Consider the following 22,056-nt stretch of genomic DNA (forward strand, 5'->3'; position numbering starts at 1 on the left):
GGATCGGTCTGGATTAATATGTATTTATTTCTGAAAAATTGTTTGTGATTGAATATTTTCATGGCCAACCTAATAAAATTTTACGTGTTTTTTGTTGCAATTAATGTTTAGCTTGAATCACCAATAACTCACAAATTAAAGCAGTTAGGTATAGGGAATACTTATAAAATAAAAAAGTACTATGAAATATCATTTCATTACAATACTAAAATACAGGGTGTTCTATTTAAGAAAACTCAGAGAATATTCATTCCGAGTTTGGACCAACCCTGTATACTAATATTTCAAAATTAGCTATACTAATGATTCTTAACAATAATAGACTATATTAAAAATCAGTTGAACGTAAGCAGAGTTTTTAATGTCAAACTATTACAATTCTACAGGGTGTGAATATTGCTACGAAATTAATAAAAAACGTAAATATCTTTTAAAATACCCTGTATAATATTACAATATCTCATATTTTAAGAAAGAAGATATTGAGGAGAATCCAAAAATGTAAAAATATACAGGGTGTCCCATTTTAAAAAAACCAAGTTATAAGCAACTTCCGTTATAACCGGAAGTTGCAAAGAGATGAAAATATTTTCATTTAATAGATCATCCCTCAAAACCCCTTTATTCCAATTTTCATGATTCTGTTGTCTTTAGTTCTCGAGATATTTCTAATAGGCCAGTTACCTGCCTCACCCTATATACTGTATACACATGCAACGGTGGAAAATAGTGTCGCGCACGCTTGATTGGCAATTAAAAAACAAAGGGGTTTTTGATATTGTATTGCAAAAAACTCTTCGTGATTTCATCAATCGATGTTTAAAGAATATCCACCTACCTTGGCAACATTCAAATTTTAAGTTTTTCACATAGTTTTTGAGGGTTAAAAATGGCCGATTTCGCAATATTTCAATTTTTAATCGCTTATATGTCAAAAACTATCAACTGTAGAGAAAAGTCACCAAAGACCTTTTGTGTTTGGAATGATCCAAAAACCCTAAAAAAATTTGTTCCGTGCAAAAAAAATAGTTTTAGGAAAAAAACAAAAAAAAAACATTTAAAAAATTTTTGACCAACTTTTGGTCCTGGCAACATGCAAATTTGTTAAAAGGGATCCTTTTTGAGTAAGATTGTGCAAAAAATCCGAATTAGAATATTTTTCCTAGAGGATGCGCAGTGTCTTTCTGGACTAAATAATTTTTACAACAGTTACTGCAAAAATATTTTTTTTGCAATTCCGACCTTTTTTGCACTTATATTAACAAAAAATGAGTATATCAAACTTTGTAATACGTCATTTTAAAGCTTTTTCCATAATCTCTAAGATATTTGTACTAAACAAATCATAAGTTTCACTGTTTTCCGTTGATTTGAAAAAGAAGGGCAAAATGCCATTTTTTGACAGTTAATTGTTGATAAATAAAAATGGCCGCCAAATCCTACGCAGGAAATAGTTACAATTTGTTTCTATATGTATTACCTGTCGAAAAAACGCTTCAGTGCCCTGGCTGCTGAAGTGTCATGAACAAGGTATATTTTTGTCTTATTACCCTGGCCTACACAGCTTTTCATAGAATTTGCCTTGGTAAAGTAATATCACTAGAGTCCATTGAAATGTTACATTTAGGGTTGCATTTCTTAAAGGAGTCAATTTTATTTTTTAGTGTGTAGGGGGTTCAGTATAAGCTTAAGTTCAAGTTTTGGGGGTCGCCGCCCTTGTTCCCCGACCGCCATCTTGGAAAAAGTGGTGGAAAAGGCTTTCGCGCTGTATCTCCTAAATCAGCAACCATACAGAAAATTTAATTACACATAAAATGTAGCAAATTAAATTTTCTACAAATTTAGATGTATTACTTTTTATCGTCAAGTGACCAACAAAAAAGTTATAAACAAAAATAAGAGAAATTTCTTTAAGAAGTTTCCTTTTGGAGGTTATAACTTTTTTTTTTTCGTTCATTTTACAATAAAATAATAGGTCTGGATTCCGCGTATGAAAAAAAAGTTGATTAATAGCAAACTGAAAATTTGTTAATAGCTTAAGGGTGTCTAGTCGGATAAACTTTGATATATGTGAACACTGGAACAGGGGCAGTTTTATTTGTGGAACAGGTTAAAAATTTGGAACGGTCAGACCACGAAAACGGCACATGTATTTTGTCCGACAGAACAGACTTAAAATCTCCGAACAGATATTAAACTCTCATGCAAAAATCAGACTGCTATTTATCACCTGTCATAATTCCTGTTATTTGACATATTCTACATTTTCCACTCATTAAAACGCCCATTTGGTGATAAATAGCAGTCTGATTTTTGCATGAGAGTTTAATCTCTGTTCGGAGAGTTTAAGTCTGTTCTGTCGGACAAAATACATGTGCCGTTTTCGTGGTCTGACCGTTCCAAATTTTTAACCTGTTCCACAATTAAAACTTCCCCTGTTGCAGTGTTCCCATATATCAAAGTTTGTCCGACTAGACACCCTTAAGCTGTTAACAAATTTTCAGCTTGCTATTAATCAACTTTTTTTTCATACGAGGGATCCAGACCTATAACGTCATAGCGATTTTTTAGAGGATCTTTTAACGAATAATTTCCACTATAAAATTGTTTAATTTTATTTATTTATCTAGGTTTTACAGCGCTCCAAACTTGACCAGATTCTCGAATTTTCATTGGAATACAATAAAAACAAAACCTTGGGCTCACTTTTCTAGCTATATATTTATTTATTATGATTTTAACATTCCTATGTTTTATATTTAAGCTATTATTGACCCTTTCCCCGGCCACCTATGAGGTAGAGTCTGGAGACGCGTTTTTTGTGTGGCAACCCAAATAGGCCTAATCCACGGACAATTTATAGACAACATAATATTATTTATTATTATATGTTGAAAAATATTTATCATAGTTATTGTTTTTTAATATTTTTCGATGGTACAGGCTGCCAGTCAAGATCTGAGTTAGAATTGGCGTCATTGTCGGTAATTTATCTACCAATTCATTTTTTTAATAATTAATGTTGATATGTCCACGATGTTTCTGCAACTTTCACCACCACAATAGAAGCACACTGCTGAACATTTGAAGTCTGCTTTTCGGCAACCACATGCACTTCCAGTTTCCATTGCATCTGCTAAAAATGAATTTTTTCATAAACTCGGGGTACTGGAGGCTTGGAAGTGTGAATTGGAATTCAAAATTTTCCGTGCTATTTCCATCCTAAATTTTCTGGATCACAATGTTTACCGAGCCATGAGTGAATCTGGTGATACACTCGGAGTCTGTGGAAACGGGCTGCATTTTCTGTTGGAGGGAGTGAGAAGAGATTAAATGCCTTTTTTGTCACTGTTTAAGCGAATCGTTTGTATCTCAGGGTATACAGAGAATCGTCTTTATTTCCGCCATATAAAGAGACGAAAAACGTTTGCCGACAATCGTGAGTAAATATCGACTTTCCCACTGAATAATAATTTTCCCTAGAGGTTTCTTACAAATAAAATAACCGCCACTCATGAGGCGCTCTTACAAAACACACAAAATGCTTATCTAATCACAAAAATATAAATTTTACCCACAAGACTCTCAATAGTATTATCTATAAAACCGTTGATTGAAATACATCAATCAACGATAAAACTCAAAATACTTTTCACAATTTTTAATCCGACTCCACGTGGCCAAATAGGTAGCAGAACTGTAAGAATAAAGAATAAGTAGAGGGGGACCGCCTGCTGTGCCACCCAGGATAAATATATAATAATAAAAGTAATAGCAGGCAGATATTCATTCAGTCCGGTACGGAAGAAAAATGACGTAACTGCAAATTTTGTCAATTCTTGTTTATTGCGCAATTAACTTCTAAAATAGTATGTAAAGATGATAGAAAAACACCGAACTGTAAAAATGTGCTGAGCAACTATAAGGTAGTTGCGCCGTTACTGAAATACGCGCTATGTTAGACCTTATTTCAGATGCATAATCACGCAACTGTAGGTAGGGTTTGAAAATGGGGCGATTAAATTAAGATAATGAAATTCGAACCAATATCGATGAAAATAAAAGCTATCGTTGTCAAAAACAAAAAACAAACACCATAACGATGCTCCTGGACGATTACTCTTTTTTTAATCCGACTCCACGTGGCCAAATAGGTAGCAAAACTATAAGAATAAATAATAAGTAGGGGGGGACCGCCTGCTGTGCCACCCAGGATAAATATATAATAATAAAAGTAATAGCAGGCAGATATTCATTCAGTCCGGTACGGAAGAAAAATGACGTAACTGCAAATTTTGTCAATTCTTGTTTATTGCGCAATTAACTTCTAAAATACTATGTAAAGATGATAGAAAAACACCGAACTGTAAAAATGTGCTGAGCAACTATAAGGTAGTTGCGTCGTTACTGAAATACGCGCTGTTAGACCTTATTTCAGATGCATAATGACGCAACTGCAGATAGGGATTGAAAATGGGGCGATTAAATTAAGATAATGAAATTCGAACCAATATCGATGAAAATAAAAGCTATCGTTGTCAAAAAACAAACACCATAGCGATGCTCCTGGACGATTACTCTTCATTTAATCCCTATTTTAGATATTCAAAAATCGTTTTTTTGCTCTCCTCAAGAATTTTGCATTTTGCGGTTGCGTCATTCTTCTTCTGGACCGTCGAATTTGTCCTCAAACAACTTCTTGGGCCTTTTCTAAATATGCTTATGGTTCTAAGTTTTATAGTTGGGAGAAAGGTCAAAAATAGATAGGAATAATAGCATAGTAATGTTAAAATCATAATAAATTGTATAAATAAAAAATATTAAGATAGAAAAATAAGCCTAAGTTTTTATTTTATCCCTATGAGCGTTCGAGAATATGGTCAAGTTTGGAGCGCTGTAAAATCTAGATAAATAAGTGGAAATTGTTCGCTAAAAAACCCTCTCCAAAATTGCTATAGTAATATTTTATTGTAAAATGAACTGAAAAAAAGTTATAACCTTAAAAACCTTAAAATTTTTACTTATTTTTGTTTATATCCTTTTTGTTGCTAACTTGACGATAAAAAGTAATAAAAACAAGATTGTGGAAAATTTAATTTTCTACATTTTATGTTTTATTAGATTTTCCGTAGGGTTAGTAGTTTACGAGATAAAGCGCGAAAACCAATTGCACCCCTTTTCCAAGACGGCGGCCGGGGGACAAGGGCGGCGACCGCAAAAACTTAAACTTAAGCTTCTACTGATCCCCCTACACATTAAGAGAATAAAATTGAGTCCTCTATGAAATGCAAGGATGGCCTAAAAAACGTAACATTTCAATGGATCATTGTGATTCTTTTCCTCCCTATGGAGCAGTATGTTTGCAATTTCGAGGTAGTCAATAACAATAATAATTGCAGAATACAAAATTACAGATATCATCAAAATAAAACAAACTTATTGTTGTGGAGAATATATATTACAGTTTCTACAAATAAGTATCAAGCCAAGTTTTTTGACATGAGTTCCGGTTCCTCTTAAGCTGTCTTAAAATATGATGTATTTCTGAAACAAGAAAACAAAAACAAAAATTAGTAATTAAATATTTCATAAAATCTTTGTATTTGACTTACATCTGGATTAATTTTGTAATGGCACTTGTTCATTTCCAAGACTTTTTTATTAAAGGGTACATCGTCTCCTGGAAAAAAAGATAAGAACTATTTAATATCAACTATAAATTAAAGAAAAATTTTAATGATATAAAAAATCAAGTATGTGTGTAGATTAAAAATTTTAAATTTGAAAAATTGCTATAAATCACAACATAATATAATTTTTTTTTGTCTTTCGTTTGGCTCCCTTAAGACGATTAAAAATCAAATTATATCAGCCAGCCCAAAACGCGTCCCCATTGGCTGTGACGTCATATAATTGTAGTATTGGATGTCTTCGCCATTAATTCAATAGGTTTGGTATTCGTTTTGACACTGACACTCAGTTTTATAAATATTTTGATGGGTTTTCCAACCTCAACACACTGGTATACAGGGTAGCGATAAAGTATGGAAACACGGTGATTTCTTGGAAACCGCTTGAACGATTGTTATAAATTTTAGTGGGTAAGGGTATTCTAATACGGTCGATATTATAGTGGTAATTACATTGTTGTCAAATCTTCTGTTTTTCTGGAAATCTAATGAACTTTCTTATTTTAAATGGAACACCCTGTATATTTTTTGCGTTTTGAAGTCCATAAGAAATAATGATTATTTTTCATGTTATATTCCCTATACCCAAATGCCATAATTTCGGAGTTATTTCTACATTTATATAAAAAAAAATTTAACAATAATTTATAAAAATCAATTTTTTCGGCCCAGGTAGATATTATTTTAGGTTCTTTGGATCATTGGGAACAAAAAAGGTCTTTTCTAATTTTCCTCAAAAGTTAATCGTTTCCGAGTTATAAACAATTTAATAAGAAAAAAAATCGAAAAATGACCATTTTTAAGGTTCACAAACACAAGTAAAAAAATCATTTTTAAAATTACGAAGTACAGTGGAACTCTGATAAGTCGGCCCCCGATAACCCGGAAGTCCGGCTAACCCGGACCGATTTTTATCAGACAAACATTGCAACAATAAAAATGTATGTAATATAATATTTGAGAGATAATGGGTATTTGTGTAATTTGAACTACATATACCATAGTAAAAATGACTCATGGCACACGACGTTCATTGTCGTGTTATCGAAAACAACAGGCACCTGAAGTAGTATCCTTTATTTATCCTTGAAACTGTCTTAGCATTGTTTAGAAAAGACTATTAAAAAATTATTTTTTAAACAATGGTCTTAGTCTTCACTGTTATTAAATAACATAACATCGTTGCGATTGAGACGGTATTGTGAGTAGTAAAGCCGTATTGTTCGCTTCCATTCTTTAATCGTTCGTAAATCTATTCAGATTATGTGTTTGCGTGTTTTTTTGTCTACGTAATGGCAACAAAACGTAAAAATATTGTAGTGGCAATGGAAAAGAAACTAGATGCATTAAGTAGAATTGATAAAGGCGAATCTTGCAGCATCATATGGTGTCGGTACATCTACAGTATCGGATTGGAAGAAAAATAGAACTAAAATCGAAGAATTTTGTTTCAAAATGATAACAAAAGACAGTTTGGACAATCGGTGCAAAGCTAATAAAGCTAAAAAATGAGACTCCCCACGACGCTTTGTATGTGTGGTTTTGTGCGGAACGCGAACGTGGTTTACCAGTGTCTGTGTGCCAATTATAACGGAGTTTATCTGTATACCATATTTTATTAATTTTTACCATTTTCTCCGGCTAACCCGGATTTTCGATAACCCGGATCAGCCGCGGTCCCGATTAATCCGAGTTAACGGGGTTCCACTGTACCTAAATTGAAGCCCAAACTTTTTTCTATGAAATCCCTATAAGAATTTTTGGGATATTTTATTCTAAAACATTGTTTTTTTTTAATTGTTAATAAAGCTCATATGAGAGGACGGGCTATCGGGCTGCATTAACAACTAAAAAATAATGTTTTAGAATAAAATAAGACCAAATCACTTATCGGCGCCTGATAAAATAAGGTTTGAACTTCAATTTAGGCTCTTCATAGTTTCAAAAATAATATTTTTTACTTATGTTTTTGAACCCAGAAAATCGTAATTTTTCGATTTTTTTCAGTTTTAAATTGTTTATAACTCGAAAACAATTAACTTTTGAGGAAAATTACAAAAGAAATTTTTTGTTCCCAATGACCTAAAAAACCTAAAATAATATCTACCCAGCCCAAAAAAGTAAATTTGTATAATTTGTTAAACATTTTTTTTTTTAATAAATGTAGGAATAACTCCGAAATTATGGCATTTAGGTATAGGGAACTCATATGAAAAATAATCAGCATTACTTAAGGACTTCAAAACGCAAAAAATATACAGGGTGTTACATTTAAAATTAGAAAATTTACTAGATTTCCAGAAAAACGGAAGATTTGACAACAATGTAATTACCACTATAATATCGCCCGTATTAGAATACCCTTACCCACGAAAATTTATAACAATCGTTCAAGCGGTTTCCGAGAAATTACCGTGTTTCTATACTTTCTCGCTACCCTGTATATTATTACAATGACATACAATAAATATCATTGAAATGTAAATATAACCATAAACATAAACATAAATAAAGTATAATTATGTGACGTCACGGGTCGTTTGAACTATTACTATTACTATTAAATACGCAGAAGATTTTGAATTTTTTTTTATTTAGGTAATGCCTAGAAAACTAATGGCCATTGGTATGGTAGGTACGGTAATTTTTTGCAGTTAGGTACCTAGTGTCATGTGTAGTGTGTGTATTGAGTAAGTGTCTTGTTACTTTGCAAAATCGACGTCATTGTCTTTGCAAAGAGACGCTAATTGTATCCGAACGTCTGCGGTCCCTCAGACAGAAACTATTTTCATTTATTAATTTAAAATAAACGAAAAATTTCAGACCATGGTGAGATTCGAACTCACGACCATTCGGATCTTTCTATCCAAAGGTAGGCACTCTTACCACTGAGCCACAGAGGGGGACATTTTGAATTTGTACTTCTAAGTTATTGAAGCGTGAAATTTTGGAAAACTCTTTTTTAAACAAAACTGAATATTAACATGTTAACATTAAAAAAAATGTGCAAGGTCCCTATTAAACAATTTGAAGTTAGAGAGACAATATTATAAATTTGAAATTTCTTCGTGATGTATAGAAATTTTTTGCTTTATCTTCTTCTATATAAATAAGAGTAATACCTGTATGTCCTTTATATAATAGTAAAATATGCATTTGATCATGTGATGATCTTAGGCAAAGTTGTTGTGCATTGCGCATGAATCCGGGAAGGTTTCTCAGTTGGTACGACCAACCTAAGGGAAAAGGGGAGTTGGCCTCCCCCGCCCCCTCATTTTTTTTACTTTTTGGGACAAAAACCCTAAATTTTCACTTTTTATTCTTTTATAATATGTACATAATATGTTTAAGTACTTTTTTGAATTTTTATTTATTAAACTTTGATACATTATTTATTTGTAAGGCGGTACGAAGTTTTACGGGTCAACTAGTTTACAATAAAAATGTATAAATATACATAAAATATGTAACCATAAGTGTGTAGATTATAAATATCTTACCTAATTTTCTGGCATTGGCAGCACATGGAATGTATTGTGCCATTTCATCTGATTTAAGAACCTTATCGTTCAAATAATATTGCAGTTTTTCCGGTATAATATCCATAGTTGGAGTCATCTAAAATTCAAAATTAAGTTAATAATTTGGTATTAACTAACAGGACCTATATGAGTATCTACTAGGTGTATGTATTGTTCACTAGATTAGCTGGCCACCTAAAGATGTATTTTGAAAAATATCGTATTATACTTCGGCCACGTAATAGACAACGAAGAAAAATGGTGAATTCTTTATCTTGTCACGCAGGGTAAAGTATTAGGCAAAAGGGAAATGAACATTGTCATCTCTCGTAGCTAAAGAACCTCCAATAATGCTTTGAAATGATCTCCACTGAACTGTTTCGAATAGAGGTCAACAAAATTATGATCTAGCCAATATCCAAACCGGATAAGGCACTGAAGAAGAACAAGAGTAAATTAACTCAAAAATAATGACTGGATTTGATTTATGCAAGTACAGTACCCGCTTATTAGAATAGCCTTCGTGCCAGACAAAATACGCACTTCGTGCATTCTTATAAGTGGGATATTCTAATAACCGATCATTGGTGACTAGCTAAAATAAGTGTACCGAATATTCGTTATAACAGAACATACTATGTCAATATGTATATGCATAATCTATTTAAAAAATAATTACGAAACGATTAGACAATAAATTGGAATTGGGTTTTAAAAAAGACTTCCGAACAAACGATCAACTATTGGTAATAAATAATCTTATAGAAAAATGCTGTTTCTACACACAGCCAAGTGTGTGGCAATTAGGCTATTGATTATATTCAAAATAAGATAGCTAAAAGGAACTACAATGTTAACGGGGTTTTATTATTTCATATGGTCAATGGACATCTACATATGAAAAACCCCCGAGTGCTACCATTTAAAGGGGTGCGTTTTTGAGAAATGGGTGAATTAGTCCCTGGGCACAGGTTACATTAGGGTGCGTTCTATGCACTTTTGGTACAAACATACCTGCATAAAAATTCCCGGTTAAATTTCCTATCTAAATATCACTTTTTAAAGTCAATGATACTTTTTTTACAAAAATATATTCAAAAGAAAAAGCACAAAGAAACCCAAAAGAAGGAAATTTTGTTTTTTGTCCCATAACTTTTGTCCACGAGGATATAGGTATGGACATTGCTTTAAAGAAAAAAAACCTACATATTTCTTCTTTAAAATGTTGTTTAGTAGAGGTAATTAGGATTTACAGTTTTCTAAATATGATTTTTCAAAGTTCGCCACTCACAGCAATTTTGGGCAATTTTCCTTGTTACTTCGCAGATATTGTTCTGTAACTTTTTTCTACGTAACTTTAGGTATATGCAATGGTGAACGTAATAGGAATAGAAATCAATTACTTTTAAAATGGTCTACTGTATAACGTTGTACGACTTTTTCTTTTCGAAAGAGATTATGGTTTTTCAAAGTTTTATACTTTTAACGATTTTTTATAATATAATATAAAAATAAAATAATATTATTATATAATATATTATATATTATATTATATATAGTATATATAATATAACACTATATTATATATTATATAATACCTAAAAAAAATATTATTTTTTACATTTTTTACGATTATTTTTGAAATTTCTCACTATAACTTTTTTTTTCTACATTTAGGTATATATTATATTATATAATAAAAAAGCTTATTTTGTTTACTTTAAAATGGTGTATTACAAAAAATTCTAGGATTATTTTTGAGTAAGATATTATTTTTCAAAATGTAATAAGTACTTGCAACGATTTTTGATTTAAGGATTATTTTTTAAATATCTCATTATACTTTTTTTCTTGTACATGAATATACTATATATTGCTCAATAAAGAGGGCTTATTTTCTGTTCTTTAAAATGGTGTATCATCTATATTTAAATAATGGAAACCGAGTGATTCTTTGATATTTTTTTACCTGTATTATTTAAAGTTATTTCTTTTACAAAAATTACATAAACATTGGTCTTAGAAAACATCACTTTAGTTAAAATTATTTAAACGTTGACATTTAAAAAATTTACAAAATCAAAGTCCATCTCTTCTTTAGCATTAGCTTTCCTCTGACACCTCAGTTATCTTAGAGTTCCCACAATTAGTACCCATGCACATGCACCCTTTGCAGCATATTGAACAACTAATTCCTATCTTCCTACAACCGCAGTTTTTTGTTCATCCTTTGGTACATTTACATGCTATTTTTTTAAGCAAAGCTTGTGGTGCAGGAGCTTTGACAGTAAATATTGGAATTAATCCATATTTTGAAGTCTGCCCGGCCGAGTCAAGTTCCAAAGTATTACGTATAAAAAATAAGATTCAATCATAATAGTCTAAGAGCTGGGAGCGGATTTTGTGCGTGATAAGTAATATGGAAAAACTATACGGGGATATGTTGAATTAGTTGTGTACATGACTTTCACCAACGGCTGGAAACCAGAGTTGGGGCCGAGGGTAGTTTAAGGGGTCAAAGTCGCGGATTTTATTATTTTTTTTATGACGCTCATGATCGAGATAGTGCACCAAAATTTAGAAATAAGTAGGTCATGACGTACCTAAGTAAAATTTCTAGGGGCTCAACGCTTCGTGGCCGACAAAGGGGTGGGGGTAGGGGTGAATATAAAAAATATAAGGGGTTTTTTGCGACGTTCGTGATTGAGATAGTGCACCAAAATTTTGTATAAGTAGAACATGACATAAATAATTAAAATCCCCAGAGCCGGAAACCAGAGTGGGGAAGGAAGGTAGTTATAAGGGGTCAAAGTTCCGTTTTAAATTATTTTTTTTGTGATGCTCATGATCGAGATAGTGCGCCAAAATTTGGCAATAAGTAGGTCATGACGTAACTAAGTAAAATCTCCAGGAGTGGAACGCTGCGTGGGCGACAAAGGGGTGGGCCAGGGGTGAATATACAAAAATATAAGGAGTTTTTTGCGGCGTTCGTGATTGAGATAGTGCACCAAAATTTGGGAATAAGTAGATCATGACATAACTAAGTAATATCCCCAGAGGCGGAAACCAGAGTGGCGGAGGAGGGTAGTTATAAGGGGTAAAAGTCGCGGTTTTTATTATTTGTTTTTTGTGGCGCTCATGATGGAGATAGTGCACCAAAATTTGGGAGTAAGTAGGTTATGACGTAACTAAGTAAAATCTTCAGGGGCGGAACGCTGCTTGGGGTACAAAGTGGTGGTAGGCAGGGGTGAGTATAAAAATGTATGGGGGGTCTTTTGCCGTTCGTGATCGACTGCACCAAAATTTGGGAATTAGTAGATCATGACATTACTAAGTAAAATCTCCAGGGACGGAACTCTGCGTTGGGGACAAATGTTGTGCCGGGTCACTAAAAAATAATAAACACTGCGACTTTGACCCCTTAAAACTACCCTTATCCCCAACTCTGGTTTCCGGCTCTGGGGATTTTACTTAGCTAAGTCATGGTCTACTTATTCCCAAATTTTGGTGCACTATCTCAATCTAGCACGTCGCAAAAACCCCTTATATTTTTTATATTCACACCTACCCCCACCCCTTTATCGGCCACGCAGCGTTCCACCCCTGGAGATTGTACTTGGTTACCTCATGACCTACTTATTCCCAAATTTTGGTTCACTATCTCGATCATGAGCGTCATAAAAAAAATAATAAAATCCACGACTTTGACCCCTTATAACTACCCTCGGCCCCAACTCTGGTTTCAGGTCGTTGGTGAAAGTCATGTACACAACTAATTCAACATCTCCAGGTATAGTTTTTCCATATTACTTATCAAGCACAAAATCCGCTTCTATCTCTCCGACTATAACACAATCACATAAAAAAGTTGTAATGAGAAATTTAAAAAATAATCCTAAAATCAAAAATCGATGCAAGTACTTATTACACTTTGAAAAACCATATCTTATTCAAAAATAATCCTAGAATTTTTTATAGTACACCATTTTAAAGTAAATAGAATAAGCTTTCTTTTTTATTATATAATATATGCCTAAATGTAGAAAAAAAGTTATAATTTGAAATTTTAAAAATAATCGTAAAAAATATAAAAACTAGTTAAAAGTATAAAATCTTGAAAAAGATAACCTCTTTAAAAGAAGTCGTACAATATTATACAGTAGAACATTTTAAAGGTAATTGATTTATATTACATAAATAATCTTACATATACCATTGCATATGCCTAAAGTTGCGTAGAAAAAAGTTACAGAACAATATTTGCGAAATAACAAGGAAAATTGCTCAAAATTGCTGTGAGTGGCAAATTTTGAAAAATCATATTTCGAAAACTGTAAATCATAATGACCTTTCCCAAACATCATTTTTAAGAGAAAATATGTAAGCTTTTTTTCTGTGAAGCAATGTCTATACCTATATCCTCGTGGACAAAAGTTATGGGAAAAAAACAAAATGTCTTTCTTTTGGGTTTTTTGTGCTTTTTCTTTTGAATATATTTTTGTAAAAAAAGTATCATTGACTTTAAAAAGTGATATGTAGATAGGGAATTTAACCAGGAACAATTTTTATGTAGACTTGTTTGTACCAAAAGTTCATAGAACTCACCCTAATGTAACCTGTGCCCAGGGACTAATTCACCCATTTCTCAAAAACGCACCCCTTTAAATGGTAGCACTCCGCGGTTTTTTCATATATAGAGATTCATTGATCATATGAAATAATAAAACCCCGTTAACGTTGTAGTTCCTTTCTATAGTACATAATCAATAGCCTAAATGTACCTATATAGAAAGTATATAGAAATATGTAAGTATATAGAAATTTGTAGACAAATGATATTATTTTATGACCTTGTCGGCATACGATTGAATTTTCTATGGGAAAAGAGCGTTTACTAATAACACAGTAATAACGTGTTTATTAGGTACCTGACAAACCGTAATATTTTTTTCATTTAAAAGTGCGTGGGTGATTAATGGAAATGTTTATGTTAATTGTGAAAATTTCGTTCATAGAATTTCGGATGAATCCGATATTAATCGATTAAAAAAATAGTTCTGGTGATATATATATATATATATATATATATATCAATCTTGTTTACTGGTCAAAACTGTAAGTAAAGGCGCGTTTACATGTATCCAGTAACTGGCGCCAGTCGCACTGGAACGACAGTGCTGGCATCATGTAAACGCTTTTTTGTTCCAGTCCAGCGCTGTCTCGAATAGAAGGCTGGTCTATTTTTCGTGCCAGTGGCACTCGTCCGCGTCCCCTCTAACCCCGTGCCAGTGGTTGTAGACACGTGTAAACACAGCGTTCCAGTCGCTGGCGCTGTCGTACCTGTGGTTTCAGTGGCCGTATTAGGATTTTTAATAAGAGTGCCAGTGAGATTGGCGCCAGTTACTGGATACGTGTAAACGAACCTATCCAGCGCTGTCTTAGTCAAGCACTCGCATTCCAGTGAGACTGGCGCCAGTTACTGGATACGTGTAAACGTTACTTAATACCTAATGGATTTTCCTTTTTATATAGACCATGTTTTGATAATTTACTACTAATGTGGTTTAACATCCAGTTATTTATCTTTTTGTTTGTTTATAATCTTATTTAATTTTCATTATAAGCTGTTCTAGCAATGTGACACATGTGTTCCATATTAGCTAATAAAAAGCATATTTAGAGCCAATATAGTTAAACGAAGGTTTTAAGCTATTTTTGTCACTTATAAAATAAATAACATCCTAGTAATTAGTATATAATGGCAATAAATAATTTCAGAATTGGTCATCTGAATGTTCGCTCTTTATTTTCCAATTTTAATGAATTTAAAAACTTAATTGAAGAGAAAGATTTTGATATTATATTGTTATCGGAGACTTAGTTAAATACTATGGATAATACAGCTGTTTTTAATATTCCTAACTATCACTTTATTAGAAAAGATCGTCTAGGTAGGGGCGGAGGTGTGGCGGCTTACATTAAAACACAGTATTCCGTGGAAATTCTAAATTTCGATTTTTCTATTAATGCGCAACTTGAGGTTTTGGTATTTAAATTAAAAATATTGAATAAAACTTATGGAATATGTGTGTTTTACAAGCCACCTAAGCTTAATTTTAATAGTTTAATTCCTGATTTTGACAACATTTTTTCATATCTTTATCCAGTTGTTGACGACATTTTTTGTTTAGGTGATTTCAATATTAATCTCTTCAATCTTCAAAATCCATTGATACCTCTTTTTGAAAATTACAATTTTGAGCAGATCATTGATGAACCTACACGCATCTCTGGAACAGTGAGCACACTGTTAGATCCAATTTTCTTAACCAATAAATCGTTAGTCGTTAAATCTGGAGTATTTTCGGCGGATAATATTTCTGATCATAAACTAACCTATTGTGACCTAAGCTTGCATAAAATAACTAATGCCTGGTTGCACCAACAGATCTTAAGCTCCAGATTAGCTAAGATCTACTTATAAATAGGGCCTCCTTGAGTATCACTTACGTTGCACCATAATTTTAGATTCTTACCTTATTATCAATTATGTCTATTATTATATTTTGGTATTCTTATTGTAATATATTATAATTATGTTATATTAATTCTTATGATATTCTCGACTTAAGCTTAAGATCTGTTGGTGCAACCGGGCATATAACACCCAAAATTATAAAACATCGTTCTTTTAAGCACTTTAGACTGGACAACTTTTTACTCGATTTGCAACAATTGCCATGGGATGATATAATTTATGAAAATAATATGGAAAAGAAAGTTGAAATTTTTAACAATTTAATTATAAGTTTATTTGATGTTCATGCACCTTTTAAAGACTCATTAGTAACCAAACCCAAAGCTCTATGGCTAACGGAAAACATAAAAATGATTTTAAAACAAAAAGAACGAGCACTGCAAAAATTTAAAAACTCCAAACTTCAATTGGACTGGATAGAGTACAAGTGTTTGAGAAATTTGGCGGTTGCCGCAGTCAGACGAGAAAAGAAGAAGTACATAGATTTTTTTACGGGTAATACAAAGCAGCAGTGGAAAGCTTTAAAAAATCTTAGCATATGTCCCAATAAAAATAATGAAATACCTTCTAGTTTATCTGAACCTAATGACATCAACCAGTTTTTTGCGACGTTCTTACAACAAAAATCCAACTGTACTGAAAAAATTAACTTTTATGACAATAATACTTATGAAGAAAATTTAAAATTTTCATTTAAAATGGTGACTGTACATAAAGTTAATAAAGTTCTTAATTCAATACAAAGCAATGCAACCGGTATGGATGAAATTTCACCTCTTATGTTAAAATACTGTAGTCCGTTCATTGATAAATACATAACACATATTATAAACTGTTGCATCGAGATAAGCTATTTTCCAGACCAATGGAAAATTTCTGTAGGAAGGCCACTCCCAAAGTCAGCTAACCCAACAAGTTATAATGACATTAGAGTTATAAGTATGCTCCCTGCTCTGTCAAAAATATTTGAGAAGGTACTTTATGAACAAATGTATGACTATTTTACTATGAACAACATAATTCCAAACTCACAATGTGGTTTTCGTAAAGGTTTTGGAACATCAGTAGCACTAACGAATGTTTTGGATGATATCTTTAGAGCATATGACAATAAAATGTGTTCTGCTTTGGTACTTTTGGATTTTTCTAAAGCGTTTGATACTATTAACCATGAGTTGCTGGTAGCCAAATTTAAATACTATGGATTTTGCGGAGAATCATTTTTGCTCATTGCATCTTATTTAAGCAATAGATTTCAGTCAATTTTCTCTAATAATAAGTATTCTAATAGAGCAGAAATACTTGCTGGCGTTCCTCAGGGTTCGATATTGGGTCCTTTGCTATTTCTTATTTACACGTCTGATATATTGAAATCTATAAAATATTGCAAACTGCAAGCGTTTGCTGACGATACCCAGATTTATGTATGTTTTGAATTAGAGCACTATAGAATTTCAGGAGTGCCTTAATCAGGATCTTCAGACGATTTATAAACTTTCTTTGGATCATAATTTAAAGCTAAACCCTGACAAATCGTGTATTATGATTTTTGGTAATCAAAGTAAAACAGAGTTTCTTAAAAAAAATTTAAGTATTTTAATTAATAATTCCAAACTAAACTTTGTAGAGAAAAACAAAAACCTGGGCGTTATTTTAGATGAACAGCTTAGATTTAAAGAACATGTAAAAAAATTAGTTCAAAAATCATTTTGTTCTCTAAAAATATTATATAATGATAGACATGTCCTAAACAAAAAATTAAGAAAAAATTTATGTGAAGCTCTCGTCTCATCTAATTTTAATTACTGTGATTTTATTTATGGTTTTTGTTTAGACAGTGACAGTAAAAACCGTATACAGAAAGTCCAGAATGCGTGTATCAGGCTTCTTTATGGTTTGCGCAAATTTGATCATATATCACATTTATATAAGGATGTTAATCGGCTTAAAATGAATGACCGAAGGACTCTTCATTTTGCTACCTTTTTATTATATATAATAAATAATCCTACTTCACCAACTACGCTTAGAGAACGCCTTATCTTTCGTAACGATATACTGAACCTTAACATCAGAAACAGGATTAAACTAACAATGCCTCAACATAGCACCGCTATATTTCAGAGATCTTTCTCATATAATGCTGTTAAAATTTTTAATTCCATTCCTAATGATTTCCTCCCATTAAATATAAATACATTTAAAGTCAAATATAAAAAATACCTGTTAAATATGTCATAATAAGTAAACAGTGCTTAAATCTTAAAAAACCAACTAAATTATTAAATTTTAATTTATTAGCTAATTTGTAGACCAAATAAAATATTTATTCAATGTTATTATTAATTGTCAATCCGTAATTTTCTTTTATCAGTATAAATTAACATAAAAGCCTTTGTGTAACTTATCTTATAAGTGACAAAAAATATAAACGTATTAGGGTTCTGGTTTGGTTCAGTTGAGTAGCCTTGAGCTAGACTTGCGCCAAACCAGGACATGATAGGGAACATTTTTTTTTATTATTATTGTAACTGACTGTAATTTTTTCCCCTTAAATAAAGTCCTTTATTATTATTATTATTATATTATACAAAAGAGAAGGATTTCGAAGCTCTTACCGACAAACCATTATATCAGGCAAATTTAAAATTTTTAAGTTAGGTACGTAAAAATTGATTTGTTGACCCGAAAAAATTATTCTAAAAAGCGGTATTAGGTTACTAAACCATATTCCAATAAACGGATATATTTATTAAACGGCAAATGGAAACATTTCGGGACCTCGAATTTATATTCCATAAATCGGGATATTCGTATAACCGGTACTCTCATAAGCGGGTTCGACTGTATTTCTAAACTAAAAATGTATTACTGAAAATCTTGTGACACACGACACACAAATCTGAAACAGTGTTAGGGATGTTTAACACTATTCTTTTTTGTACCTGATGTCAACAGAACTTTAATAGGTAGTGAATATGATTGTAAAGATTACGTTCAACAATCTGTATAACGGCAATTTTTAGAATGGCCCTTTCAGGAGATTTCGGGTAAACTAAGAATAAAGACAAGGCCTCTAACTGAATTGCTAGTTTACATAAAATTTGTTTAATTTTTTTTAGAAACGAAAATGGAAAGAACTGACACGTTACATGTTGTTCATTTGGAAGAAGTGGGTTACATCTCAAAATATTAAAGTTTTTTTTATTGCATCAATACCTTCCAAATAATGACTTCTACAATGGAAAAAATAGTTACATGTGTAAGTACACTAGTCTCCGAGAGATGGCAGATGTAACTCTTTGGTTTTCCCCTAACTTTCTCTACAGAACGTTATTCGGTTTAGAGAATACAATCATATCTTGGAATATACTAGACAAAAATAAGTTAGTTTAATTAAAAGGATGATTTATTTTTGGGACATAGAGTTATAAGTAAAGATAAAATTTTTCTTTTTTCTTAAAAGTTATAACACTAAAAGTGAACGGTATGTTCTGATAGAAGGATACTTCCTTAGTTGTAACTTTTTTTTGGATAATTCATCATAAAAAAGGAGCAATATAATGTGCGCAAAAAGTAGTTTTGTGAAATGTTACCTTATTCTTTAAAGTTATTTTGTTATAGGTATGTGAATTACCTTTTTTTTTATTGAGTAAATTATTATAAATTAAACTGTAGTATTATTTAAGGATTAATTTAATTTCACAACAAATGCTTGTTGTCTTTAATAGGGCTTTTCATCGATTGTCATTTGTTTCGAGCTTCTGTCATATGTTGTATAGTCTGTGTATAATATTAATATACACGGATTATACGACATTTGACAGACGCTCGAAACAAATGACTGTGAATGAAAAGCCCTATAGAGAAACGTAATGTTTTCCTGAATACTATTTAAGTTTTCACAAATATTTGTAAACAAAAACAATTAGGTATTATTATTATTACTTATTTATGTATAGCCCTAGATATATATATATATATATATATATATATATATATATATATATATATATATATATATATATATATATATATATATATTTAAGTATAACCCTAGAGATGACAAAACTTATACACAAACTAATATTGCACTGCAAGATACCAGACGCATGGCGAAACAGCATAATGATACCAATGTTCAAAAAAGGAGACAAAGAAGACCCCAACAATTATAGAGGTATAAATCTACTAAACACCGCACTTAAGCTAACCACAAAAGTCCTAACCAACAAAATCAATAAACTAACAACTTTATCAGATGAACAACAAGGATTCAGATCCGGAAGATCCTGCGTAGACGCCGTATTTGTACTGAGACAAATCACAGAAAAGGCCATTGAGTACAATAAACCAGCATATCTATGTTTTATAGACCTGACAAAGGCTTTCGATCGCATCCAAGTCGAAGACGTCTTACATTTACTGTATGGAAGAAACATACCAATCAATATTATATAAACCATCGAAAACATCTACTTTCATAATCGAATACAGGCAAAGATAAATGGAAAACTAACGCAGTTTATACCAGTACAAAGTGGAGTCAGACAAGGTGACTCATTAAGCCCACTGCTCTTTAATATAATAGTGGACGAAATAATAGAAGCAGTACGTAAAGGTCATGGTTACAGAATGGGGAATAAAGAAATCAAAGTATTGTGTTATGCAGACGACGCCGCATTAATCGCCGAGACAGAAGACGATCTCCAAAGATTAACACACATCTTTAATACAACAGCCAAGAAATACAATATGATAATATCAGCAGAAAAAACCAAATGTATGACAACATCTAAATACCCACTACGATGTAAAATCGAAATTGATGGGAAAATAATAAAGCAGGAAGCAAGGTTTAGATATCTGGGAATAGATATAACCAGTTACGGAGATGTTGAAGAGGAACTACGACAACAAAGCTTAAAAGCAAGTAAAGCGGCGGGATCTCTTAATGACACAATCTGGAAGAACAAACACTTAAGACAAGACACAAAAGCAAGAATCTATAAAGCAGCAATTAGACCTATATTAACATACACGCGTAGACAAGGCCTGACACATCTAAAACGAGACGACTACTAGAAACAACAGAGATGAAAATACTCCGACGAATATCAGGGAAAAGTCTGTTGGATAGGGAAAGGAGCGAAAACATAAGAAGATCATGCAATATAGAAGACATAAATGGATGGGTGACAAAACGGAAACAAGAGTGGAACGAATACATTATTAGAATGGCAGAGGATAGGATAGTCCGAATAGCACGAGATAAGTCACCAAATGGACAAAGAAGTATTGGCAGACCAAGACAAAGGTGGTGCGATAACCTAAACAATTTAGGAGGATAATATTGAAGAAGAAACAGGCTTTAAAGCCTACATACAAGAAGGAAGAAGAAGAAGAAGACTTATTTATGTTTAATTTTGTGTTGTATAAGGGATACGAACAATTTAATTTAATTTTTTTTAATGTTTTATTAATTACTAAGATTTATTAAATTATAATTGATATAATGGCATTTTTAATAATACTTTATTAATACAATTCCTAAAATGTAACTTAATGAGCAAACATAGGGCTTTAAAAAGATAACATTTCTATATTAAAGAAGGTTATATCAAAGTTTTTTTTCTAAACCTGATATCTTAAAAAAGAAATTCTTGACAGAGCGATAAAAAGATCAGAAATCTATCACACTCAATCATTAAATCCTATAATCTCAATAAACACTGCGCGAAATAAATGAAATAAACTAATATGAATCTTAAATCTTTTCTACTGAAAAAGTGAAAATTCTTAAGTCGACTTTACACTACATGATTTATCATGTGATTTATCATATGATTTGGCCCATGACGAGCTGCATGACAATACTTATGATAAAACACAATGCTTATGACAAAATATTATGACAATTCACACAGTGTGAACATGTAAATCTCACTCCATGACCAAATCGTATGACAAATCACATGATAAATCATGTAATGTAAAGTCCACTTTAGTTATAACCCTCTTCTTCCAAATGAACGATGTAATAGAGGTTTTTTAGACATTTATGTTACCGTTTTATTAGTTCGGAATATGCTAGTTTCAAATTCCCACAACTAAATTAATTATTTTACTTTTTATCAATTTAAATCAGCCTTTTAATAGTTATATCTGAGCACACATTACATACAGGGTGGGGCATTAGTGTGACAAAGTCCAATTACTCGTTTGTCGTAAGAGATACGAAAAAAAGTTATTTAGGTAAAAGTTGGGGCACACATACTACCATAATTTAAAAATATTTTCAAGTATA

The 22,056-nt window shown here is 31.8% G+C and overlaps 1 protein-coding gene across 2 annotated transcripts in view; it reads right to left on the reverse strand.

Moving 5' to 3' along the window:
* Positions 1–5,436: 5,436 nt before the first annotated feature.
* Positions 5,437–22,056, reverse strand: part of LOC114328142 (uncharacterized) — a 60,471-nt gene continuing 43,851 nt past the window's right edge. For both annotated transcript variants that reach the window (XM_050662689.1, XM_028276918.2), the window contains exons 5-7: positions 9,191–9,308; positions 5,613–5,680; positions 5,437–5,544 (exon numbers count right to left, since the gene is read on the reverse strand). In XM_050662689.1, coding sequence (XP_050518646.1) covers positions 5,527–5,544; positions 5,613–5,680; positions 9,191–9,308 — 204 coding nt within the window. In that variant the 3' untranslated portion in view covers positions 5,437–5,526. The remainder of the gene's footprint in view (positions 5,545–5,612; positions 5,681–9,190; positions 9,309–22,056) is intronic.

Source organism: Diabrotica virgifera, chromosome 9 (genome assembly GCF_917563875.1).
Source record: "Diabrotica virgifera virgifera chromosome 9, PGI_DIABVI_V3a".
Taxonomy (NCBI): Eukaryota; Metazoa; Arthropoda; class Insecta; order Coleoptera; family Chrysomelidae; genus Diabrotica; species Diabrotica virgifera.